General features: G+C 47.2%; 1 protein-coding gene across 3 annotated transcripts in view; it reads right to left on the reverse strand.

Moving 5' to 3' along the window:
* Positions 1–22,380, reverse strand: part of LOC104326666 (uncharacterized) — a 61,788-nt gene that overhangs the window by 22,145 nt on the left and 17,263 nt on the right. For all 3 annotated transcript variants that reach the window (XM_075412826.1, XM_075412824.1, XM_009931467.2), the window contains exons 2-3: positions 18,068–18,143; positions 16,333–16,820 (exon numbers count right to left, since the gene is read on the reverse strand). In XM_075412826.1, the coding sequence (XP_075268941.1) occupies positions 16,333–16,820; positions 18,068–18,143 (564 nt within the window). The remainder of the gene's footprint in view (positions 1–16,332; positions 16,821–18,067; positions 18,144–22,380) is intronic.

Consider the following 22,380-nt stretch of genomic DNA (forward strand, 5'->3'; position numbering starts at 1 on the left):
TCTGCAGACTGCTCCGCCAGAAGTTAAACATCCTCTAAGCACTTTAAAATACAGGCTAATTCAAGTGGTTTGGCCAACGGTCCCCTCCTACAAAAACAAACTCCAAAGACTGTAAGTTGTGGCAATACTGGGGAATATCCTGAAAAGCCTCTGAACTATTTATAAAGTTATTTCTACTTCATATTGAGTTGAATTGGTCATTAATGCTTTTTTTGCCACATTTATCCTCAATCTGTCTGAAACCCCTTCAAAACATCAACATATTTGGTCTCTGAACACTGTCAAAGGGCCCCCACCTCTATCAGACAGGGGAGTGTCAGTTTTCCAGGCAGCACCTCTGCCAGCAAGTGCCGTGAATCCACGGCCTCTATACAGGGCAAACACTGACCACTTAGTGCCTCTGGACAGGACAGCAGAGGAAACGCTGATTACTAAGTGATCATTAAGAACAAATTCAAATAAAATAAAAGAAAAAAAAAAGAAAAAAACCAAAACAGATCAGGCCTTACAAAAAAAAGTGTACTGTAGGGACTCAACCGGGATCACACACTTAGCAAATAGTGGACCATGAAAACCACAACAAAGTAACTCCTGTGGTCACCAAAATTGCCTCCAACATGGTGTCATTAGTCACCTCACTTTGTGGACTACTGGGAGGGGCTCAGCTGTCACTGCTGAAAAGAAATGGGCAAGAGCCTACAGCAAATACCAAATGGCCCTGAACCACAGGTGAGTCTTCAGTGGCAGAACAGCAAGTCAATCCCTCAAGTGATTTCTCTCTAAATAAGAACAAGCCAGTTGCATCTCAGTCCAGAAGGATGCGCAGGTGATCACTGCAGAGTGGCACCAGGCTGCTGGGCCTGGTCAATGCCCACCACAGAAGAGCGTGAGCCGAAGCCTGGCCAGCAAGGTCTGCTACCTGGCAGAGCATCCAAATTCCCACTGCTCCCAAGGCCCAGAGAGCAGATAAGATTATTCAAATTACAGGCTGCTTTTTGAAGTTCTCCCTGAATATCACACTAGAGCCACAGCAAATGCAAACACAGCTACCTACTTACAGAGTTATGGTCTAAGCAAACAGACTCTCTGCCTGTCTGTAGGCGACTTTAGTTTTCTACTGCTCCTCTGCCATTTTGTGGTATACAGTCTCCAGATATGCTCTGGATCTGTATATAAGTCCTGTCCCCCCAGGCACAGATAAAATGGGCCAGACTTGCCCTGGCACTTGTACCACCAGTCCTTTGATTTGAATTTGGGGGTGGAGGAAGTGAGCATTCTGTATGGAGCATCTCTGGCTCAGCAGCCGCTTCCCCTGCTGGTCTGGCAGAGCCTGAGTCTGCTGATCTGCGGGGTACATCAGATGGTTCATCTATTCACTCCTCGCCAATCCCAAATCCCTCGCTGAGTTTTCTTTGAGGCCTGGAAAAAATGCAAAGCTCCATTTGTGCAGGAAACAGAACTGACCAAAAACTCCAGCACCTGTGGCGTAACAAAAACACAAAGGGGCAGGATTCATTAATTCCCTGTCACTCATCTGCACATGCCAAAGTTACCAAAGTTCAAATGCTGGGCTTGCACCTCCTGCTCACTAGAGCCTGGGGAGGGAGGAGGGGTGCAAAGGGACAGTGGGGTCTAGTTTCACAGCTGGCAGACATGGTAGAAGCTCCTGAGAAAAAGCTTACAATGCTTTTAATTCAGGGTTGCCAACGTGACTGTTTCCTCCCTTCATTGCTGGCCTTGGCTCCAAAGCTGTCCACAGGGAACGTCCAGTCTAGCCTAACATATCATCTGATGTCTCTATAGTTTGTCTCACTTCTGCAGTCCCAGCCTGCGACTGTTAACTGAAGCCTTGGCTTGGATGTGACCCCAAAGCCCTCCCTCCCCACGGACTTTTGCCATAGGCAGAGCCAGGGCAGAAGGCACGCTGTCTCCTGCAGCTTTATCCCGTTCCCCTCAGCGCTGCCGCTGCAGCACATGAGAGATGGCAGTGCTGGGGGCTTGAAACAAGCAGCCCCAGACACTTACACCATTTTCTGTTTAAATGCTGTCCCCAACTGCACCCAAGAAGGGGTTAAGACATCATCACAAGTCAGGCAACAGAGTAAACAAGAGTTTCCTCTAAGCAGGGAGACACAGAGAGGGCTCTCAAAGTCACACAGCTGTATACCCTGGGAAAGAAGAAAAAAAAAATTAAATCAGTGAAAGGTACAGACTCTTGTCAGCTGTGACATTACAGGGACACAAAGAGGAAGAGAATCCACAGATGGCTTCTCCCAACCTAAAGGACATAGGCACTACCAGACTGCATGCCAGATCACCTTTCTCAGCTAACTGAAAAAATGACAAGACACTCCGAAGGCTCTACATGTACCGTCCAGAAAGTGAACAGCCTAGGCATTTGGGACACCAGACTTCCAGAAGAGACTGCACACTCACACAGGTTTGCCCCAGCAGAGGAAAGGAGAGCTGTACACATGGAAGGCAAATAAAAAAGAACCAGCTCAAAATCATTTCAAGTCTAGATTTTAAGCCAATTTCTTCATGTTTTTGAGCCAACCTGAATGTTTTGGATGTTGATATCAAGTATTTATGTTTAAAAGTATAAATTCTTGGCCCTGAATGCCTGTTTGTCAGCCCAGAAACCTGCTCTAAATGGTATAGTTAGCACAAGAGACTTTTCAGGAGGTATAAAACCTACACTGTATCTATCTAATCCATCTCAGAAAATGTCCAAGTGAGATCAATGGGTTTGTCTGGAGAGAATCCAGAACGTGCACTTTTTCAGCAGATTCTTAGCCAGAGGGCTGGACTTAGTGGAGCTTCCCAAAAATAGGGCAACATGGGGTATACTCATTGCACTAAATGAGGAAGGGATTTTTCAGTGGCATGGAAGGCAGGCATGGCCTGTTCTTCACAACAGAAACCTCAAAAGGTGACTGAATCGCCTCCCACCCTCTCTCCAGCTAGGTGCAAAGGACATTACCCCATGGGAACCTTTGCCGTGGGTTCAGCTGGTGCTGCTGGGAGCACTCACAAATGTGGCATGAAGTGGAAAACACATAAGGTCACGTCTTCAGATGAGAACTTGGATTTGTGGACAGTGGAGAAACTCTGAAAAAGCCAAATGCAGACTGACTGCATAAACAGCTCTGGGAAGCCAAAACAAGCATCTGTCAAACAAACAAGCAAACATCCCAAGCCATGGGACTTGCTTGGGCTCCACAGCGTCTGAACACAGGGCACAGAGTCCCACTCCTTCTCCTCCCAAGAAACACACACACGTGTACACGTCATGTCTGCACAGCCCCGCAGCATATTTCAGCATCTTACCCTTTCACATGACTATGCCTGTTTGTGAGATCTCATTTGTATGCAAGAGGACATGAAAATAATACTACATAAACAAGTACTATATTAGAAATTACAGGTCAGAAGATGATTAACTAAGCAGAGACACGATTCTTTGTCTTCAAATAGACATCTGTGAATTGGGAATAATAGAACATTAATAACCACAGAGAGAAATAATGGTGTAACCCAAGTGATCCCACGCTCCCCACCCTACCACCTACTTGTCCCCTGGCTCCCCCGCCCCACTGAACCTCACATACACCTTAGTGACAAGGGAACAAGCCAAAGTGGCTAGCTAGCTAACAGGATCAAGGCCACTTACTCCAGGGAGCTAATCCATTTCTGCAGCACACAACTAACCACTGCGTTCGGAGAACATCCTCCCATGCCCACATGCAGCAGCGCCTGCCCACACCTGCCTTGCAGCACATTGCCACACAACACGCGGGGCCTGGGGTGGTGTTTGCGGGTTGAAGCTCAGATCTTGTAATGGGGTTTGACCTACCGACTCTGAAAGGGCCGGCCTAGGCCTGTACCCATGTGAACAGCTTGCAAGGATTTCAGAGGAGCCAGCATCCCCTTCCTGGTGCTTTGCCCTTCCTCTGAAGTAGGTATATGGTTCTCTTCAGCACTGGTGATCAGCGCTTGTGGATTCTGATACCCTGTTGCATCCCCTTTGTTCGTGTCCTCTTGGCTGTACATGGCTCAAGATGGCACAGAAGCTGGTCCAAGGAAGCCTCCCCAGTGCGAGAAGCCATGCAACTGATTCAGCAAACAGTGCTTTTCCCTGGACGCTTCAAGGCACTGAACTTCAGCATCTCCACCTGTCCACAGGTACCAGCACAGGATACACACCACTCCTGCCAACTTCCTGAGCCTCCCCTGTGCGAGGGCACTCGTGTGCCAGCTCAGAGCCAGGAGCAGGCCACTACCCTTCTAAATAGGTGTCAGCAGAGTACAGCAACCCTTAGAGCTGTGCCTGAAGAACCAGCTGGAGAACTGCTGACCTCACATATGCCACTCTGTTCTCTGCATCAAGATCCACTTTCTAAATAGTTGGAAATAAACCTTCAACTCAATAGCCTGTAAGATCCATATCAGAGCCTGTATAACACATGCCATTGCTCATAACACACACATTAATTTTAACACACAAATCCTTTGGGTGTTTTCTTGGTTCAGTTCAGGATTTTGGCCCGTCTCCTGCTTACGAAATAGTGATGTCCTAGGACCAAGAGGGCTCGTTCACCCACCACACTGGAGAAGGGCAAAAGTTCAGATCATCTCATTAAAAGAAAGAGCAGAGTACAAAGGCAGACCTGAATGTCTCAAGGCCAAGTTCATTAAGAGCCTGTGTGCAGAGAAAGGTTGATAATAAAAGCAAAAATTTATACCACATTTCTTTGAATAGTTTTGAGGGTGTTTGAGTGATTTGGATGCTTGCATCTGGAAAGCAAATGAACCAGTGTCTCAGCTCAGCACTAAGTTTTATACCGTGGACCAAGCAACATAGACAAGTCTCACAGTTGCAGCAGTAGTTACTGCTGCTTTCTACTTCTAACCCTAACAGCAGCCACATGATGAGATAGCGATCTGATTTTTTTCAACTTCTTGTGGTTTACTGTTTCACTCCTCTCTAGGGTCTTTCCATAGACTGCTTAGCATAACTGCCTATAGTAAAATTGTCTGCAAAATGCAGACGGGAAGAATTAGCACATCAAAAATGCCTTTCACACTTCTAGTAGCAGTCAGACTTGAAAAGAGCATTAGTTGTATGATGAAAGAAAAGATAGAAGAATACCAAAAACATGTCATACTACAAGTGTCTCTGCTCAAAAACATTTTCCAAGAGCACCACTTTCACTACTCATAATGACACGCATCCCTCTAATAACATTTCCAACAGAGCTGTTAGAGGATGACAGGAAATCATATTAAGTTGAAAACAAGCGAAAAGCTTGATTTGATAGCACAGCAAATACAGAACTACAATAAAAATACAAGTATCATGAACTCACTGTGCTATTTCAATCAGCTCTGAACAAAGCAGCACAGCTTAGGTTTCAAGACTTACATTAAGGTACGCTCAATACACAGTCTTATCATCTAGCCAGGTACACCACGTTCTTGTGTGAGGCTTGTCTGTCTTTCCTGCACATACAGCAAACAATAGCAGTAACAGACCTTCCTGAACAAACCCAGGGCATTCCCTGACCGATGGCGGTTTCCCCAGCTGCAAACCACATCCCCTGTAATGTAACAAGTAACAGGTTTACAGCAGTGAGAAAACCAGACACCTGACTAGCACCATTTTAAGGATATTTCTACTTATGTTAGGAACTGCACAGATTCACTAGCTTTGCGATTTAGAAAATGAGTTAACTGTTCCTGATTTCTTAATCATATTATGCCCACACACCGTTACATCAAAGTCTATAGGAGTATCTGATGAGCCTCTAAAACAATATGCAAGACGAGGAGTTCCTAAAGTCTCCGCAAGCAGGCAAAAGACTTGTCTATGCTGTCAAAATTGACCACGCTTACAATAAGATTGCAAAGTAACTTGCAAAGCGATTCAGGGTTTTATCCTTTGTGTAACTGCTCAACCTATTTTTTCCATAATCAAATGCGTGAAGGTGAAATCATAGCTTGTAAGGATATGCCAGGATTCTAAAACACAAGCACATTTTTAGAATTAAAAATACAGTTTGCCCTAGCATAGACATGACCACAGACTTCATTTACATTACGTTCCTAACACTCTAGAGGATCCTCAGTTTTGCAAATTCATTCTCATGGAAATTGCTTTGCATGCACAAGCAAAGTCAAACAGGAGATTGAAAACATTATTTCCAATGAGGAAACCCAGCAAACTTAATAGGGTTTCTCTCAAGTATCTTCATTTGTGCTTTTTTAATTTACCTGTGGCTCTCAGGACACATATGTTTTTGAAACCTGGAATTTAGAAAAAATGTAATTATGTGTGTTTGGCTTGGAGAAGGAAGGTTCATCTCTGACTTACCGATCATTAGCTCAAAACCAATTGCAGCTCAACAAGTATGTATCTGGGAACACAGCTCTGGAAAAGGGCAGGGAGTCTGAGAAGTGAATCTGCTCTGGTTTAACTCGGTCTCCACCTACATGAGAAGTAGATGCCTCTGTTGAGTGCCTCCTCCTGTGAGATGAGCTGTGGACCAATGCCCAAAACTCCCATTGACATCAACAGGCCGAAAGAAAGCACAAGCAGAGCCCAGCAGTGCGGTTCTCATGTGAGCCAACAATGGCGAGGCTATTCAGAGCAAAGGCAGAAAATCAGCGCTAAGCCCCAGCCCACGCCAAGGACAGCTGTGCTGTTGACAGCCAGGCTGGCTGTTCTACCACGCCAAAGCTTGTCTCAAAAACAGTATTTCCTAGAGTGTTTACTCTAGTCACGGGCTTGGCCTTAAAAGCTCAGCCAGTTTCTACCTATTGAACAGTAATGGCAGACACGCTCCAGGACAAGTTGCTTGCTTTCAGTCGGCGGTGGCAAGACTGGAGAGCACAAACACCTGGCATTAATAGTTAATCTGCATCATCGCTGTTTCCAAACCCGCACTACCACCTCCCTCCTTCCTTCTCACTGACAGGCAGTGCCTGACAGGGAGACTGCAGGGTGCAAAGAACACCTGCTTCACCTCTCAAATGCCAGTGACAAGCCATGCTGGACGAGGAAGGTGTCCTACTTCAGAGATATGGGACAAACCAGTACTAGTGGAAAGCAAAGGGAAAAACAAGCTCTTGCTTTCCATTCCTTGCTACCACCACTTGTGTAGTGCTTTGAACAAGTCTCTTGCCATCTGACTTTTAAGCAGTAGCAGCCCCTGTTATCTTGTGGGTGCTGACTTCTAAGAGACTGGTCGCTCATGCAAGTGCTTAAACTGGAATTCAATGTTTAGTGACGGTGGTGGGGTAGGAACCAAAGAAAAAGCCTAATCTATCTCTTATGCTCATATCAGTTCCTTAATCTGTATAAAAAGTCAGAAAAGCAAGCAGAAAACTGCCACCACCATCAGACGTTCTCTGGACTACACGAGGAATAACCAGCTTGGTTCTAAATAGCCATTTACCCCTTCCAGTCTCCTCAAGCTCACTTGACTGATCCTCCAAAGAAGTAAACCATAAGGCTTTCTTCTTTTCATAAGTTGCTACCATAAGCAAGGGATGTAACTTACCACGCCTGAAGAGAGATCCATTCATCCACAGACCAAATACAACACGGGCAGTGACAGCATATGGTGAAGCCGCCTGCAAACTTCTTTTCTCACCAGGCAACAATGAGATATTTGTATCACAATGAGCCACATGCTGAGGGAGGAGTGGGGAGGGAGAGGTATCTGGCCAACTCAACAGCCACATTGGGACCCAATCCAGGCAGCTCTTGTAATCCAGACACACCAAGGCTGGGGGAGGTAAGAAAAATCCAGCCCTATTCCAGAGAAGAGCACTGTAGAGAAGGTCCCAACCTTCACTTCGAAGCAACATCTACTAACTGGTCTTGCTGGAAAGTACAAACAGGTTGCAGCAAAACTTCTTAATCTGCCAGGCCCTCAAGGCTCCTTGGGCTGAATTCAGAGAATGGGAAAGAGAACGTGCCAGCATTATCCTTCTGCACTGCACTGTGTCAAAACAAGAAACAAAACATCCTCTGGAAAATCTTCTTCAAAAAGGAACCCGCAACAGCCAACGCACGAGACAGAACAGGCATATGCTGCAGGATGGCCACCCTTGGGACAGCCACCTTTGGATATCCAACCCAGCACCCACTCTGTGCCTGCCATTCACCCCATCTCAAATCACATTTTAACCAGTTGTGTTTTTGCTGCAGTTAGGACCTCTAGATTTTTGCTGGCAGCTCACCATACACCACTGCCAGTAGATATGGGAGACTGGGCTTTTTCTTCTACTAGTTCAGCAGGAATTATTCTGTGGTGCTTTGAGAGAAAAATGCTAGAGGTCAAGACCCCAACCTTGTCCATTCATGTGCAGAGATTCTGGCAGCCACTTTCAGGTGGGAACATCTCCCCCCCAGTTTGCTCCCTCCAGGCCTGCCTACCTGTCAGAGTGACACCAAGAGTTCAAGCCTCCCACAGTATCACCAGCATCACTCAGGACTTCTCCCTAAGTCACATCCCAACACATGCCAGTGGTGCCCATATGCCCACTTGATCTCCTCTCTCTGGTCTGCAGCCAAAGAATCAGCTTTAGTCTAATACCTTCTTACCAGGCTTTAGAGCTTAGAGAAAAAAGAAAGACAGCAGGGTTGGGAAGGTAGCCAGCAAGACTGCCAATCTAAATGATTAGCCGTTGGCTTTAACCTCAGGCTCATAATTCACTGCCACTGGTGCCAGGTGCTATTATTGTTCCTTTGGGAAACTTAATACATCAAAATGACTCTCTCTAGCTCTGTCTCCACCCATTCTTACACTCCTGTTCCCTTTCCTATCCCACAGATCTCTCCTGCTTTCAACACATACTCTCTCAAACTTCAGTCACATCTAATTTCCTTCCCTCATCTTCCTTTTCCTCAACCAAGCTCTCTGGTGCACTCCAAATCACCCTGATGAACCTAATCCCCACTCTCTTTCATGATTCAAAGCAGCACTTCAAGGAACGAGGTTTCAGATGTTTCAGCAGATGTTCTAGCTACTGGCTCATGCTCAGAGACAGCCCAGATGGTACCTAGGTCCCATGGTAGTCCATATAGCTATCTTCATCAACATGCAAGCTCTCAGGGAAAGAAGGCAAGTTACATGGCAGCACCCAGGGAAAAAGAGATAGACAAATATTTCCAGACAGAAGCACTCATAGTGACTCACTTGTCCATCTCCCCCATGAACTATTGCCCCTTTGCATGTGTTACAGAACCAGATCAAAAATGCACTTAGGCAAAACAAGGAAGGAAGGGATTAAGCGAGAAGAGCAGAATTGTTTGGCCCTAGGAATGGACAAGCCAACACACTCTGGGCTACCGCTGACGCAATGGTGGAAGAGGTCCAAGGAAAGATGTATGATCAGAATGAAAGTCTGCTAGCAGCACACCTGAAAGGTGAACATAATATCAACAGATGTCATGGGGCAGGACAGAATTGGAGCAGACTTGCACAGAAATTACTTCGGTAGTTCAACAATGTACAGAGATCACAGATCTTCACAGAGAAGCTGTTGATGTCCAGGCTGGATAAGCAGACAGCGAGGTGCAGTGAAAACTGGGTGAACAGCCGAGCTCAGAGGGTTGTGATCAATAGCAAAGTCTAGTTGGAAGCCAGTGATTAGTGATGTACCCCAGGGGTCAACATTGGATCCAGTCCTGTTCAACATCTTCATTAATGATTTGGATGATAGGGCAGTGTATACCCTCAGCAAGTTTGCTGATGACAAATCTGGGAGGAGCAGCTGATACATCAGAGGGTTGTGCTGCCATCCAGAGAGACCTTGACAGGCTGGAGAAATGGGCTGACAGGAACCACATGAAGTTCAACCAGAGGAAGTGCAAAGTCCTGCACCTGGGGAGGAACAACCCCAAGCACAAGTATATGCTGGGGGCCACCCAGATGGAAAGCAGCTTTGCAGAAAAGGATCTAGGGGTTCTGGTGGACACCAGATTGAACACAAGCCAGCAACATGCCCTTGCTGCGAAGGTGGTGAATGGTACCCTTGACTGCATTAGGAGGAACGTTGCCAGCTTGTTGAGGGAGGTGATCCTTCCCCTCTGCTCTGCACTGGTGAGGCCACACTTGGAGTACTGTGACCAGTTCCAGGGTCCTCAGTACAAGAGCAACATAGAGGTACTGAAAAGAGGGCCATAAAGATCATTAACAGACTGGAGCAGCTCTCCGATGAAGAGAGGCTGAGAAAGCTGGGACCATTCAGCCTGGAGAAGAGGGTCGGGGGGAACTTCCCATTGTGTACAAATATCTGAAGGGAGGATAGAGCCTGCTGCTTTTCAGTGGTGCCCGGTCAGGACCAGGGGCAATGGACATAAACTGAAACACAGGAGGATGTTCCCTCTGAACATGAGGAAATACTTTTACTGTGAGGGTGACTGAGCACTGGCACAAGTTGCCCAGGGAAGTTGTAGAGTCTCCATCCTTGGAAATATTCAAAAGCTGTCTAGCCATGGGCCTATGCAACCAGCTCCAGGTGACCCTGCTTGAGTAGAGGAGTTGGACAAGATGACCTCTAGAGGCCCCTTCCAACCTCAGCCTTTCTGTGAGAATGCTCTAAGCTCTGTCATGCTGATTGACGCTGAAAGCTTATGAATAGGACTAGATTATCCTAACTGCTTTGCCCTTGGCACTTACAAGCTGTCACCATGGCAGCAGGTTAGCCTTACCATCAGTGAAGACATAGTCAACTCACTCGCCTGCTTCAGGAAAGAAGAGGAAATCATTATCCTTTCCAGGAGGCAGCTAGACCAAGTTCTGCATGGGTTACTGCTCTCTTATGGTCCAATTCACCCAGCCTGGCAGCACGCAGGCACTTCCATTACAGCATGTTTTTGCATGGATCAGATAACCATCCAGGGGACGCAGAAAGAGACAGAGATAACTGCTGCCTGGCAGAATCATAATCGCATCCCTGGGGCAGGGTGGGGTTCCTCATGCGTTCCCTCGCTATCGAGTCTCTCTACCTCCCAGACAGCACCCTTCCTTTCCACCCTCCCTCTCTCTGCCGCTGTCAGACTACAAATGCCTTAATCAGCAAACCAGACATCAGCTGGGTGGCACTGAGCCAATGAGTCTTCATAGCAGATGTCAAACCAGAAGAGAACATCTCCTCAGCTCCTCCAAAGGCGCAAAAAAAAATGAAACACCTCTACCATGCCCCATCGCCCATTCATGTGGTACATGTCCAGAGTCCCAGAGCCTCCTGCCACAAAACCACATCCTCGCAGACAAGTAGACCGGACAATCTAATCAACCATTTTCAGCCCCAAACTTTCTCACGCTAGGATTGCCAGGCAGCAGCCAGGCATAGCATTTGTGTTGCTGGCTACTTCAGTGCCAAATCCTGGCAGGGGTGAGACAGGCAGGGGCTTCTGTGCTGGAGGAACAGCTGCTGTAGAGTATTTCTGGGGGTGAAAAATGAAAGCAACATTGCAGGAGGTTACCAGAAGCAGGATTTCTCATTCTATAATGGCGCAATCAGTTTCTGCAACAGTTTCTGTATAATCAGGCATCAACAAGCACTCTACTGCATCCAGGGACAAAGAACTGCTATGGCCCAACCTTTCACACCTGGGAGAGAAGTTCTAGCACTAGGCCCCTTAGGAAACTCTGTAAGCCATTACACTCAGCACAGGCCCCTGAACTCTGCTCACTCGCTCTGGAGAGCAAGGCCCAGGGCAGAGACAGTGATGAAACTACCACCGACACCAGCAGTGGGTTTTCCGGCACCCCCTAGGCACAGAGGCAAGCTCAGACAGGCAAACAGACGATAACAATTTTCAATAACTGACAAGGCTTGGATTCAAATGGGAGGCCAAGAGGTGAAAAGGACTCACGAGCTCACACGTCCCCTATCTGGAAGCTATTTGTCAAGTCCTGGAGAGAAATGCAAGGGCAAAGCCCAGCTGTGCTAAGGATGCGGAAATCTCACCCTGGAGCCATTAGCAGCCCAAAGCCCAGACCCCAGCGTACCAGGGGTCACACACTGGTCCTTGCTCACATGTGGCGAGTGCTCTCCTCCAGCCTCTGTGCAACCAGTATCAGCCCAAAGAATGCTTCAGTGCCGATCACCCCCAGTCCAACCAAAAAGCCAGCACTCAAATATTCAGCAGAAGGACTGCTGGGCTCAAAATTGCACAGCTAAGCCCAGATCAGAGATCACACTGTACTCAGGCCACTTTCAGTGTCAAGCCAAGAGAAAGTTCCACTGGCCTGTCATGCACCGAAACTACTCACCCACCAAAAGGATGCAGTGTCTGCACTGAGACATCTAAATGTTAGCACAGGATTTTTTTCCCCTCTTCTGTGCTGGCCTTTTTCATCCTAGCATCTCAAAGCATTTTAAATCATGCATTAAGCCTCCATAAGACAACAGTATTGATACTATCTACTCATACGTGCAGGCAAACCACGGCAGAAAGGTTTCACAACTTGCTCAGAACTACCTAGTGACTTTGTAGCTTAACTGCAAATATACCCATGTACCCAAACTCTCTGCCTTGTACTTTAAAATGATGCTTTCCTTACCAGCCACCCCACCCACACATAAATGAGGACAACTTAGATTGCTCGTCGTGCCAACTCAAAGCTGCTCTCCTCCAAGAGAGATCTCTTACGATCTCTCTCCCTGCAAATGCTACACTCTGACTTCAAGCTGCTGAAAGCAGATTTCAAAGGAGCTCCAGCCAGTCCCACTGAACAGCACAAGAGGATGGACCTTTTACTTCCTCAGTCTGTTTACACAAAGTGCCAAGACCAATTTGTCTCATCCCCAGGGAACAAGCTCAGCAGCTCCAAGCAGTCTTTGTGATACCCTGGACTTCCTTACACCTCAGCTGACCCTTGTGTCCTCTGGTGCCTTCACCTTAAGCCATCAAAGGATGTCCCTGCTCTCCCTGACGTCCTGCTCTCAGCATCGCCAAAAAAAGCCAGATCTGCTGAAGTTAACCGGGTGGCAGCAGCCACAGTCTTTGAGATGTGCACAGCCTTCATTAAATAGCAAGTGGCTGGCAGCAGGGCCTGCATGATGCAGCGTTGCTGTCCAAGGACCATGATCAAGGGGTGGCTGGGAGAGGGCATTCACTGCAGCAACGCGGGTGTCTGCACAAGCCAGGGTATTTCTGCCCAATTAGAGGAAAGAATGGAAGAAGTCTTCTGAGCTAATTTTCTAGCCCTTTGGAAGAGTGAAGAAAAGAGTGCATTGAATGGCCCCTGCTCAGTCTCAATAGGGAAGAGGCTGGGTGGCCAGCTGACCAGCCAGCCAGGGTGGGAAATGCACCCGCCAACCGTCCAAACTCACGGCTGGGGCACAAAAGGGCAGAATCACACTGCCCTGAGAAGCTGGAAAGGCATGGCCTGGCACCTAACCAGAGTGGGACTTTTTAAACCTGGTCCTGTGCAGCCTTTCCTGCAGAAGGAGGCTGAACTGAAAGGCCCAGATGATAGAGATTTCCATTTATCCACAGGCCATGAAGGTAGAAGCACAGCAATTCCCTAGCCTCTTGAAAGCACTCAGATTGCCCCCAACCCACTTGTCTCTTCCAGATTTGCTCCCCTTCCTTACCAAAGGGCAGCAAACACAGATAGACATTTGGACCCTGTGTGGCCTTCCTTCAAAAGCTGCCTTGTCTGTTCAAGTCTAAGAATAGCTTCAGCACCCCAACACAGAGCTGCTCCACACCACAATTCCCTGGACCAATGTCCCATCACCATCCAACATAAACAGGATTTGATGCAAAGGCAGAGCACTTGGCATCTCTTCATCCATTCTTGAGTAACCCACATCATGCACGCAAAAGTGTCTTCTTGTCTCAGAAGACATTAGCTTCTGGCACAAAGTAATCTTGCCCAATACTCTTCGTCATCTGTCAGCTGCACAGAGCGGCAAGAATGGGACAAGAGTGAAAGCCACATCTGCTGTTCAAAAAAACTTTCATCTGATCAAGCTTTTCAGCTGTATTCTGATGGGCAAGCACATGATGGGAAGGATAAGAAGTGCAAAACAAGAATAGCTTGACGCTCAGAGCTCAGATGAAGACTTAGAGTACCCAGTTTAATATTATCTTTCCTCATTTGCATTGTTTACCTGACTAAAAAACACACGATGCCAAGTGCTGCCCAGGTGGTTAATAAGAGGTTTTTTTGCTGGAGAATGAAAACAGACCAAGAAAGAAACGCCCCAGTCCCATTTCACAGGTGGGGAGTGGAGGTACTGAACGAGACTTGCCCAGCTTCATACAAGGATTTTGTGGCAGAACTCAAAACAAAACCCAGATTTCAGGTCACTGTCTTAAGAAATGAGACTGCTGATTTTAGCTAAGCTGATGGGAATCCAAATGTCAGTAGCAGACTGAATCTACAACACTGTTGTTATTTCTATAATGATTTTTATAGTGCAAACAAATACAGATAGCAAGCAAAAAGTCATCATAAAGCTTCATGATATTACTGGTTTAAAATTAACCAATTAGAGCTACAAAAATAATACAAATGACAAAACAGTTTCACAATATTCAGGCTGCATCTCACTTTGCATGTCCATCCCTGCACCACATAAAAGTACACTTCTAAATTAAAACCACTAGCAGAATATCCTTTCTTTATAACAGGGATTCCACAACCTGGAAGTGTTAATGACATCTAGAGTAAAAATGTTATTTAAAAAGCAACCCCCCACCTCCACTCCAGATTTCAACTTCTTTTGCAAAAATCTTTGCCAAAATTAATCCAGAAGTTCAGAGAGCAGATAGACCAGGAAGCAAATCATTCTCACAAGGCTTCCCTTCCAAACCACAACAGTTTGGAAAGCTTATTTAAATCAGTCCCCAACCTTCACTAACATACTCCCAAACACACTGCTGAAAGGAACTTCAGGCAGAGCAGGTAGGTGCTATGCCTGGGATCCAAGTCAGAGAAAGCATCTGGGCTAAAAGGAGTATTTCTCCATTTACTCACATGCACCCTGAAAAAAGGCAGCTGGACACAGACTTACCAGCTTTCTTCTCTTCTCATTAGGATGTGAGACTAATTAAAGTGTGTCAGTACCAGTAGAAGATTTGGGTGATGTGAAATGCAAGACTGGGCCTTTTGAATGTTCCATGAGCAGAAACTTGGCTAGAAGGGTGAAGAGGGGGTGAGGAAAACTGTACTGAAACTGCAAGTCTTTGCATTATGTATTCAGGGGATGTATGTCGCCAGCAGGACTGAGAACAAGCAGCAGTGTAATGCAGAAATGGAGGGTTCTCACTTTTATAGATCTTGGAGAATAAATACATAGTCCTTTCTTTTAGTGGCTCCACCTTGTAGGCTTAAAGGGAGTGTTGTCAGTAAGGTTAAAACTAGTACATCCAACCAACCAGAGGCAGTGAAATTCCTCCCTAATGAGAGGAAATTCAGAACTGAAAATAACTGTCTTTAACTTACTGCAATTTACCAGGGTCAGCAGATGTCTGTAGATACTCTTTCAAACTGTCACTACACCAGTGCAAGAAGAAAAACAAACAATGGCGAGCTGAAATACTAACTCTACAGCAACGCCTTCTGAAAGAGGCACCAGGCGGGCACTGCGCAGGGCAGGGCAGCCCACCCCACCAGTGCCAGGCATGGCCCATTGCCCAGCCTCCGCAGAGATGAGGCGAAGTCCCAGCATTTACACGCCTCAGTCCCAGGGCCCTGCAAAATCAAGAGTAACTGCATCTACAGCAAACTGTAAACAGTTTGTATTTATAGTGTGTTAAGAAGGTAAAAAGCACTGGTTTACATTGCTGTAAAACTCCTAGGAGGCATGAAGCAACCTGGGCCCAAGCAGGTCAACGAGTGTGGAAATACCTATCATCATTAAGTCTACAACCACTTTCATCACAAAGGTATTTCTTTATACACCCCACGGCAATTAATTTATTTTGTAGTAAATGGTATGGGGCAGATCATGGCAGCAGGGGTAACTTGGCAAAAGTGAACTCCAGTGATTTTGTTCCTGTGTCATGCAATGGGCCAGACAGCGTGGGTGCTGCCTTCCTAATGGGGGTAGCAAGAGAACAGCCCAACTGCAGCAAGAGCCACTCGAGTAGCAGCGGCTCTGCCTCTCAAGAGAGGGATCTACACCTAGGCCTAGTTCATCCCAGACAGCAGAAATACTAATTACACCCCTGCAGACGTGATCACAAGAAGCAACTCCATGAATTCACTGAACCCTGCCTGAAAACTCTTTTCCGTCTCTGCTTACACCACCTTCTCTCAAGTGATGCTGCTCTCCTCATATGAAGTTCTGCCTTACCTGCTGCATTTTTTCCAGGTCAAGGCTGGGCCTGCTGACCTTATCCCCGTATCCTTGTCGATGTCTCTTACAAGGCATGACTTGCTCAAGGCCTGCCCCGACACTGGTGAAGATCAAAGGTCTGGAGGCTGTGCTCCGCACCAGAGGCTGGAGTCTCTTGGGAGGGGAGGCACTGAACAGCACGGGGCTTGGGCTGGCGAGGCCATCGGCCTGTTCTGCCACAGGCCGGAAGGACATGGCACACAAGTTCTTCACTTCTTCGTCACTGGAGGAGGTGTTGTTGCTGTCGCTGCAGCAGGCAAGCCTGCTGACCTGGGACCACTTGCGCTTCTCAGCAGCGAACTCTCGGTTGATGCGCTCCAGCTCCTCTTCTGAGCTGTGGCGGTCAAGGCTGGCATGGAAGAGGGCCCGAACCTTGCAGCATTGGTTCTCCTGGTTCTGGAGTTGGTTGGTGGCCAGAGGGGTCAAGGTACAATTCCGTCTTCTCTCTGGTGGGAGGAGGAGATAGAGGAGTGGCAGGACAGATCTGTGTCCCATGCCCTAATAAAGTGGGCCTGCTTTCTCCCGACTCGTTTTTTCAATCTCCTTCCAAGTAAACTTCTGAGCTGTTTTCCCACCTTTTCTTGCCCAGAAGAAACACACTCTGGCTGAATGCTTCTCTTTGGAAGTTTCCAGATCTTTGGTTAGACCAGACTGCTAGAAATACCCTCACAAATTGTCACCTGGAGGTCTAGCTGCAGAGCAAGAACATGGACCTGCTGCCCACCTCATCCCCTGAACGTGGAGAAGGCATGATCTTACCAATGTCTTGCTAGGCACTTGCCTCTAGCTAGAAGCATTAAGTTCTAATGACCAGTTCTCAGGGCAGAGGAAGCAAGTTCCATTATTCTAAGGCAAGTTCCATTATTATTTGAGTCTGTGGCTCAAATAATAGAGATCTAGTCTCCGAAGTAAATGTCCTCCTTCTGTTACAAGGCTTGTCATACAAGAGAGCCTGCCTTCAGCCATACGCTGGGCACGCTCTACCTGTTCTGCTGAGCTCTATGTTAAGCATGTGGAGCAGGGATTTGATTTCAACAGGACATGTCCTGTGGGTCAGGAATTTAACTTCTGCCTTTGCATAAAAATCCACTTGAATTTGGCTAAACAACATGCACAAATGGCAGAGCCTCAGCACAGCTCAACAGCTGCATTTACTACCGATTTCACCTGCAGCTGTAAACTGCTTTGTACCAGGTCCAAAAAAAATAGCAGAGCACCTGTCTCTCCTCTGTCAAAGACTCTCAGCTAGATTCAAGAATAGGGCTGCCCAATAGCAACGGTACAGGAGGAAAGGAGCGAGCTAATCAGACAATGAGTCCAGGGCAATGAGGAAAGTGAAGGTCAAAATTTGAAATGGCAAGGAAGAGGAAACCTAGAACAAAAATGACACAGCTGCACAAGCATGGAATAGAAATTTTTAGTCCCAGCTCTGCTGCTGGCCAAGTTGTAAACCTTCTCTGCCCCACGTCTGCAGCACTGGGACCTTACCATATGGTTAACAATGTCAGAAAAGTGCAACTGCAGCATCTGCAGCTTCTTCCTGTGAGGCCCCAAAGACTTCACGGTGACTGACTTAATGCATCTGGTTCTGGCATGTTGGGGACAGAGAAGGAGGCACTTCCAAAAGCACAAGTGAAAAGCAAAATAGACTTCAGCTGTAGCATCCCAGGACCCTCCTATCTCATCTCTTTACCTCTGTCGATCTGAGCAAGTTCCTGGTTCTCTCCCTCAGAGTCGTCGCTGTCCTCATCACTTGGGGGGTAGGAGATCTAGCGGGCAAAGAGAAAGAAAAGACTTCATCGTGAACACTGAACATTGATTGCCCTGCTGCTGCCCAAGCCACTTCCCCCACCCTCCCCCTCTTATATCCTGCAGGCCTCCACCCTACCCAACCGCACACACCCGGCCTTAGCACCTCCCTGTATACACATCCTCATCTCCCAACCTCAAACTCCCACCATATCCTCTTATTTGTCACAACACAAAACACACAGTCTACCGCTATTTCCACCTTACTGGACCACCAACTCTTGCCCAAGCACAATGAACAAACCCTGCCCTTAGCCCCCCAGACATGCAGTTTATAAGCACCATGGCCTACCACATCCACATCACGTGGACAACTGAATCTCCAAAACTCACCACTGAAATAGACACATCCTGTCAACAGCACTGTCACCTTGCAAGGCACCCACAAATGGAAGTGGCATGTCGACTTTAGCCATCCTATGTATGTACCCGCACTTCCCCCTTGAAGGCACACACACAAGCACCACCAAAGAACAGACTCGTCTTGCTTTCTTATAGGACAGCTCTGAAGAATGTAATAGAAATAGAAGAAACAGGATTTCACAGAAATGCAAACAATAACATCATGCTGTTCCCAACAGCACAGAATCTCACAGTACCACTAAACACCCTTAAATGCTCCAAGAGTAATGACAATTCACATATTTTGTCTGTCAGGAATTTTCAGGAACATGTGCTCTGGGTCAGCCAAGAGACTTCATCAAACCATTTGCTGTATACCCAAATACCCACTTACTCAGAACATGTTCTAACACTGAACAAACTTGGTAGTTGCCTCTTGAGAAGGGTTGAGAGATTTGAAACCAAGCTTTTGTAGTTCAGATAGATTCCATTGCTTCTGAGTTTCCTACATAGTGGAAACTCTACCTGTCTTGTTCCTGAAGTGACTTCTGTTCTGCTGCATAGAGCATACCTGGAAGTTATTACATCAAACCTCTGAGCTATGCAGGTTAGTACGTGTCTCTGGTAAAGGCCAAAACCAAATGAGTCAAAGGAAAATGCAATACTTCAGAAGGAACCTTTGTAAGGGACAGCTCTGGAATAACACAATCACTGGAAGCTAAGCTTTATTATTATTCCTTACATCTGTTTCTTCAGAACAACAAGCATTCCAATCATTCTCAGCTGAGTCTCACAAGCTACTTGCCCACAGCAGAATCCAGTGGCAATGGGTTTCAAAAGGTTACATACTATGTTTCCATTTTAGAATCACAGAATCACACAGAATCACAGAATAGTAGGGGTTGGAAGGGACCTCTGTGGGTCATCTAGTCCAACCCTCCTGCCGAAGCAGGGTCACCTACAGCAGGCTGCACAGGACCTTGTCCAGGCGGGTCCTGAATATCTCCAGAGAAGGAGAATGCACAACCTCCCTGGGCAGCCTGTTCCAGTGCTCCGTCACCCTCAGAGGGAAGAAGTTCTTCCTCATGTTCAGACGGAACTTCCTGTGCCTCAGTTTGTGCCCATTGCCCCTTGTCCTGTCACTGGGCACCACTGAAAAGAGCTTGGCCCCATCCTCCTGACACCCACCCTTCAGATATTTGTAAGCATTTATAAGGTCCCCTCGCAGCCTTCTCTTCTTCAGGCTGAACAAGTCCAGTTCCCTCAACCTCTCCTCGTAGGGGAGATGTTCCAGTCCCCTCATCACCCTCGTAGACCTCCGCTGGACTCTCTCCAGTAGCTCTTCATCTTTCTTGAACTGGGGAGCCCAGAACTAGACACAGTACTCTAGATGAGGCCTCACTAGGGCAGTGTAGAGGGGAAGGAGAACCTCCCTCGTCCTGCTGGCCACACTCTTCTTGATGCACCCCAGGATCCCATTGGCTTTCTTGGCAGCCAGGGCACACTGCTGGCTCATGGTTAACCTGTCGTCCACCAGGACGCCCAGGTCTCTCTCCGCAGAGCTGCTCTCCAGCAGGTCCACCCCAAGCCTGTACTGGTGCATGAGGTTGTTCCTCCCCAGGTGCAGGACCCTACATTTGGTTTTGTTAAACCTCATCAGGTTGCTCTCTGCCCAACTTTCCAGCCTATCCAGGTCACGCTGAATGGCAGCACAGCCTTCTGGTGTATCTACCACACCTCCCAGTTTGGTGTCATCAGCAAACTTGCTGAGGGTACATTCTAACTCTTCATCCAGGTCGTTGATGAAGAAGTTAAACAAGACTGGGCCCAGTACTGACCCCTGGGGGACACCACTTGTTGCCAGCCTCCAACTAGACTCAGCGCCGCTGATGACAACCCTCTGAGTTCTGCCATTCAGCCAGTTCTCTATCCACTTCACCGACCACTCATCCAGCCCACACTTCCTCAGCTTCCCTAGGAGGATATCATGGGAGACTGTGTCGAAAGCCTTGCTGAAGTCAAGGTAGACAACATCCACGGCTCTCCCTTCGTCTACCCAGCCAGTCATGTCATCGTAGAAAGCTATCAGATTGGTCAGGCATGATTTCCCCTTGGTGAATCCATGCTGACTACTCCTGATAACCTTCTTTTCTTCCACTTGCTTCATGATGGCCTCCAGGATAAGCTGCTCCATCACCTTTCCCGGGATGGAGGTGAGGCTGACCGGCCTGTAGTTCCCTGGGTCCTCCTTCTTGCCCTTTTTGGAGATTGGAGTGACATTGGCCTTTCTCCAGTCCTCGGACACCTCTCCTGTCCTCCAGGACCTCTCAAAGATGATGGAGATTGGCTCAGCAATGACATCCGCCAGCTCCCTCAGCACTCGTGGGTGCATTCCATCGGGGCCCACGGATTTGTGGACGTCCAGATCACTTAAGCGATCCCTCACACAGTCCTCCTCGACCAAGGGAAAGTCGTCCTCTTTGTAGGCTTCTTCTCTTACCTCCGTGGCCTGGGATTCCTGAGGGCCAGTCTTAGCACTGAAGACTGAAGCAAAGAAGGCATTCAGTAGCTCTGCCTTCTCCGCATCCTCTGATGTGCTGATGTGCTGCGCTTGACTTTTCTAGCAGATGATGCAGCATGCAACCATTACACGGACCCATTTCACCTCCACCACTGTTCCCAGGGAAACATCCTTGCAGTGTTTCAACCTCCCAGAGACCCAAAAGAGTAACAACACTTAACTGGGTGCCTATGAAAGACACATACAGCTGATGTGGAGAAGCAGAAATAGTGGGGAAATTCTGACTGATACTGAATTTGACAGCTATTAAGTCAACACACCTATTTTGTGACCATCCTCCAGCATTGGGTTTGGGGGTTTTGTTCCCCCAAAAGCCTGTTGCCACCTTTTTTTCCTCCTCCTTTTTTAAAGCTACATTTTGGCCTTCTATATTTACATTGCCCTTTAAGAAATCAGAAAATATTTTCCTTCCTTGCTAGTCGTTAAACTACTTTCCCAATTATCAAATGATGAATGGGGAAAGTGGCACAGATTTATCTCCATTGCTGATATACTTGAAGTAAATGTAGGGGGTTGTTTTTCCCACCGCAACTACAATTTTCTTGTATGTATTCACACACATGCGTCATTTAATAAAGGCAGCTGGCACTGAGGAACACTGCCAAATTAACAGACTTCTAGTTGTCCCCAGAACAGGTATAATACCTTGTTTGTGCCACAGTAGTTCATAGAGGGGACAGCTGACACTGAGGTGCCATTGTGCTAGCTGCTGTACAGACAGACAGTGGTCCTGTCTTCATTACAAAAGCTAAGGCTTCTAACTCGAGAGGTACTGACCTTAGTCTGTGGCTCATTCCCACATAAAAACCTTTCACTGGGGCATGGCAGGGTTTTCAGTGATGTTTAACAGCTCTGTGTGGGAAACCTATCAGCTCCAGTCATTGCACTACGTAAATGTCAATACATGGCATGGTGCTGCTTCCAAACAAGAGGCAATGACATCTAGTACATGCAGGTTAAAGAGCTACTGCACAATGTCACTGGCTTGAGATGCTTAAGATAGGAGTTGGATTTGAGTCAATGATTGATGTTTTGAAGGTGTTTGTGTCTACTGGTCCTGAGCTTCCAGAACATTCACTCCTCCCCATACAAATACAATTCTGCTAGTTTCTTGTCTCATACAGATAACTCGCCTCTGCTAAATCTTCCCCATTCCCACAGGCAGTGCAAGACAAACACCCTCTGAGTTGCCTTGAACACTTCTCTAGAGGCTTTGTTCAGAGCACCTGAGAGAGAAGAGAAACCTCTTTCAAACAAGATGATGCTGAGTCTGT

The sequence above is a fragment of the Opisthocomus hoazin genome, chromosome 2, assembly GCF_030867145.1.
Source record: "Opisthocomus hoazin isolate bOpiHoa1 chromosome 2, bOpiHoa1.hap1, whole genome shotgun sequence".
NCBI classification, from domain to species: Eukaryota; Metazoa; Chordata; class Aves; order Opisthocomiformes; family Opisthocomidae; genus Opisthocomus; species Opisthocomus hoazin.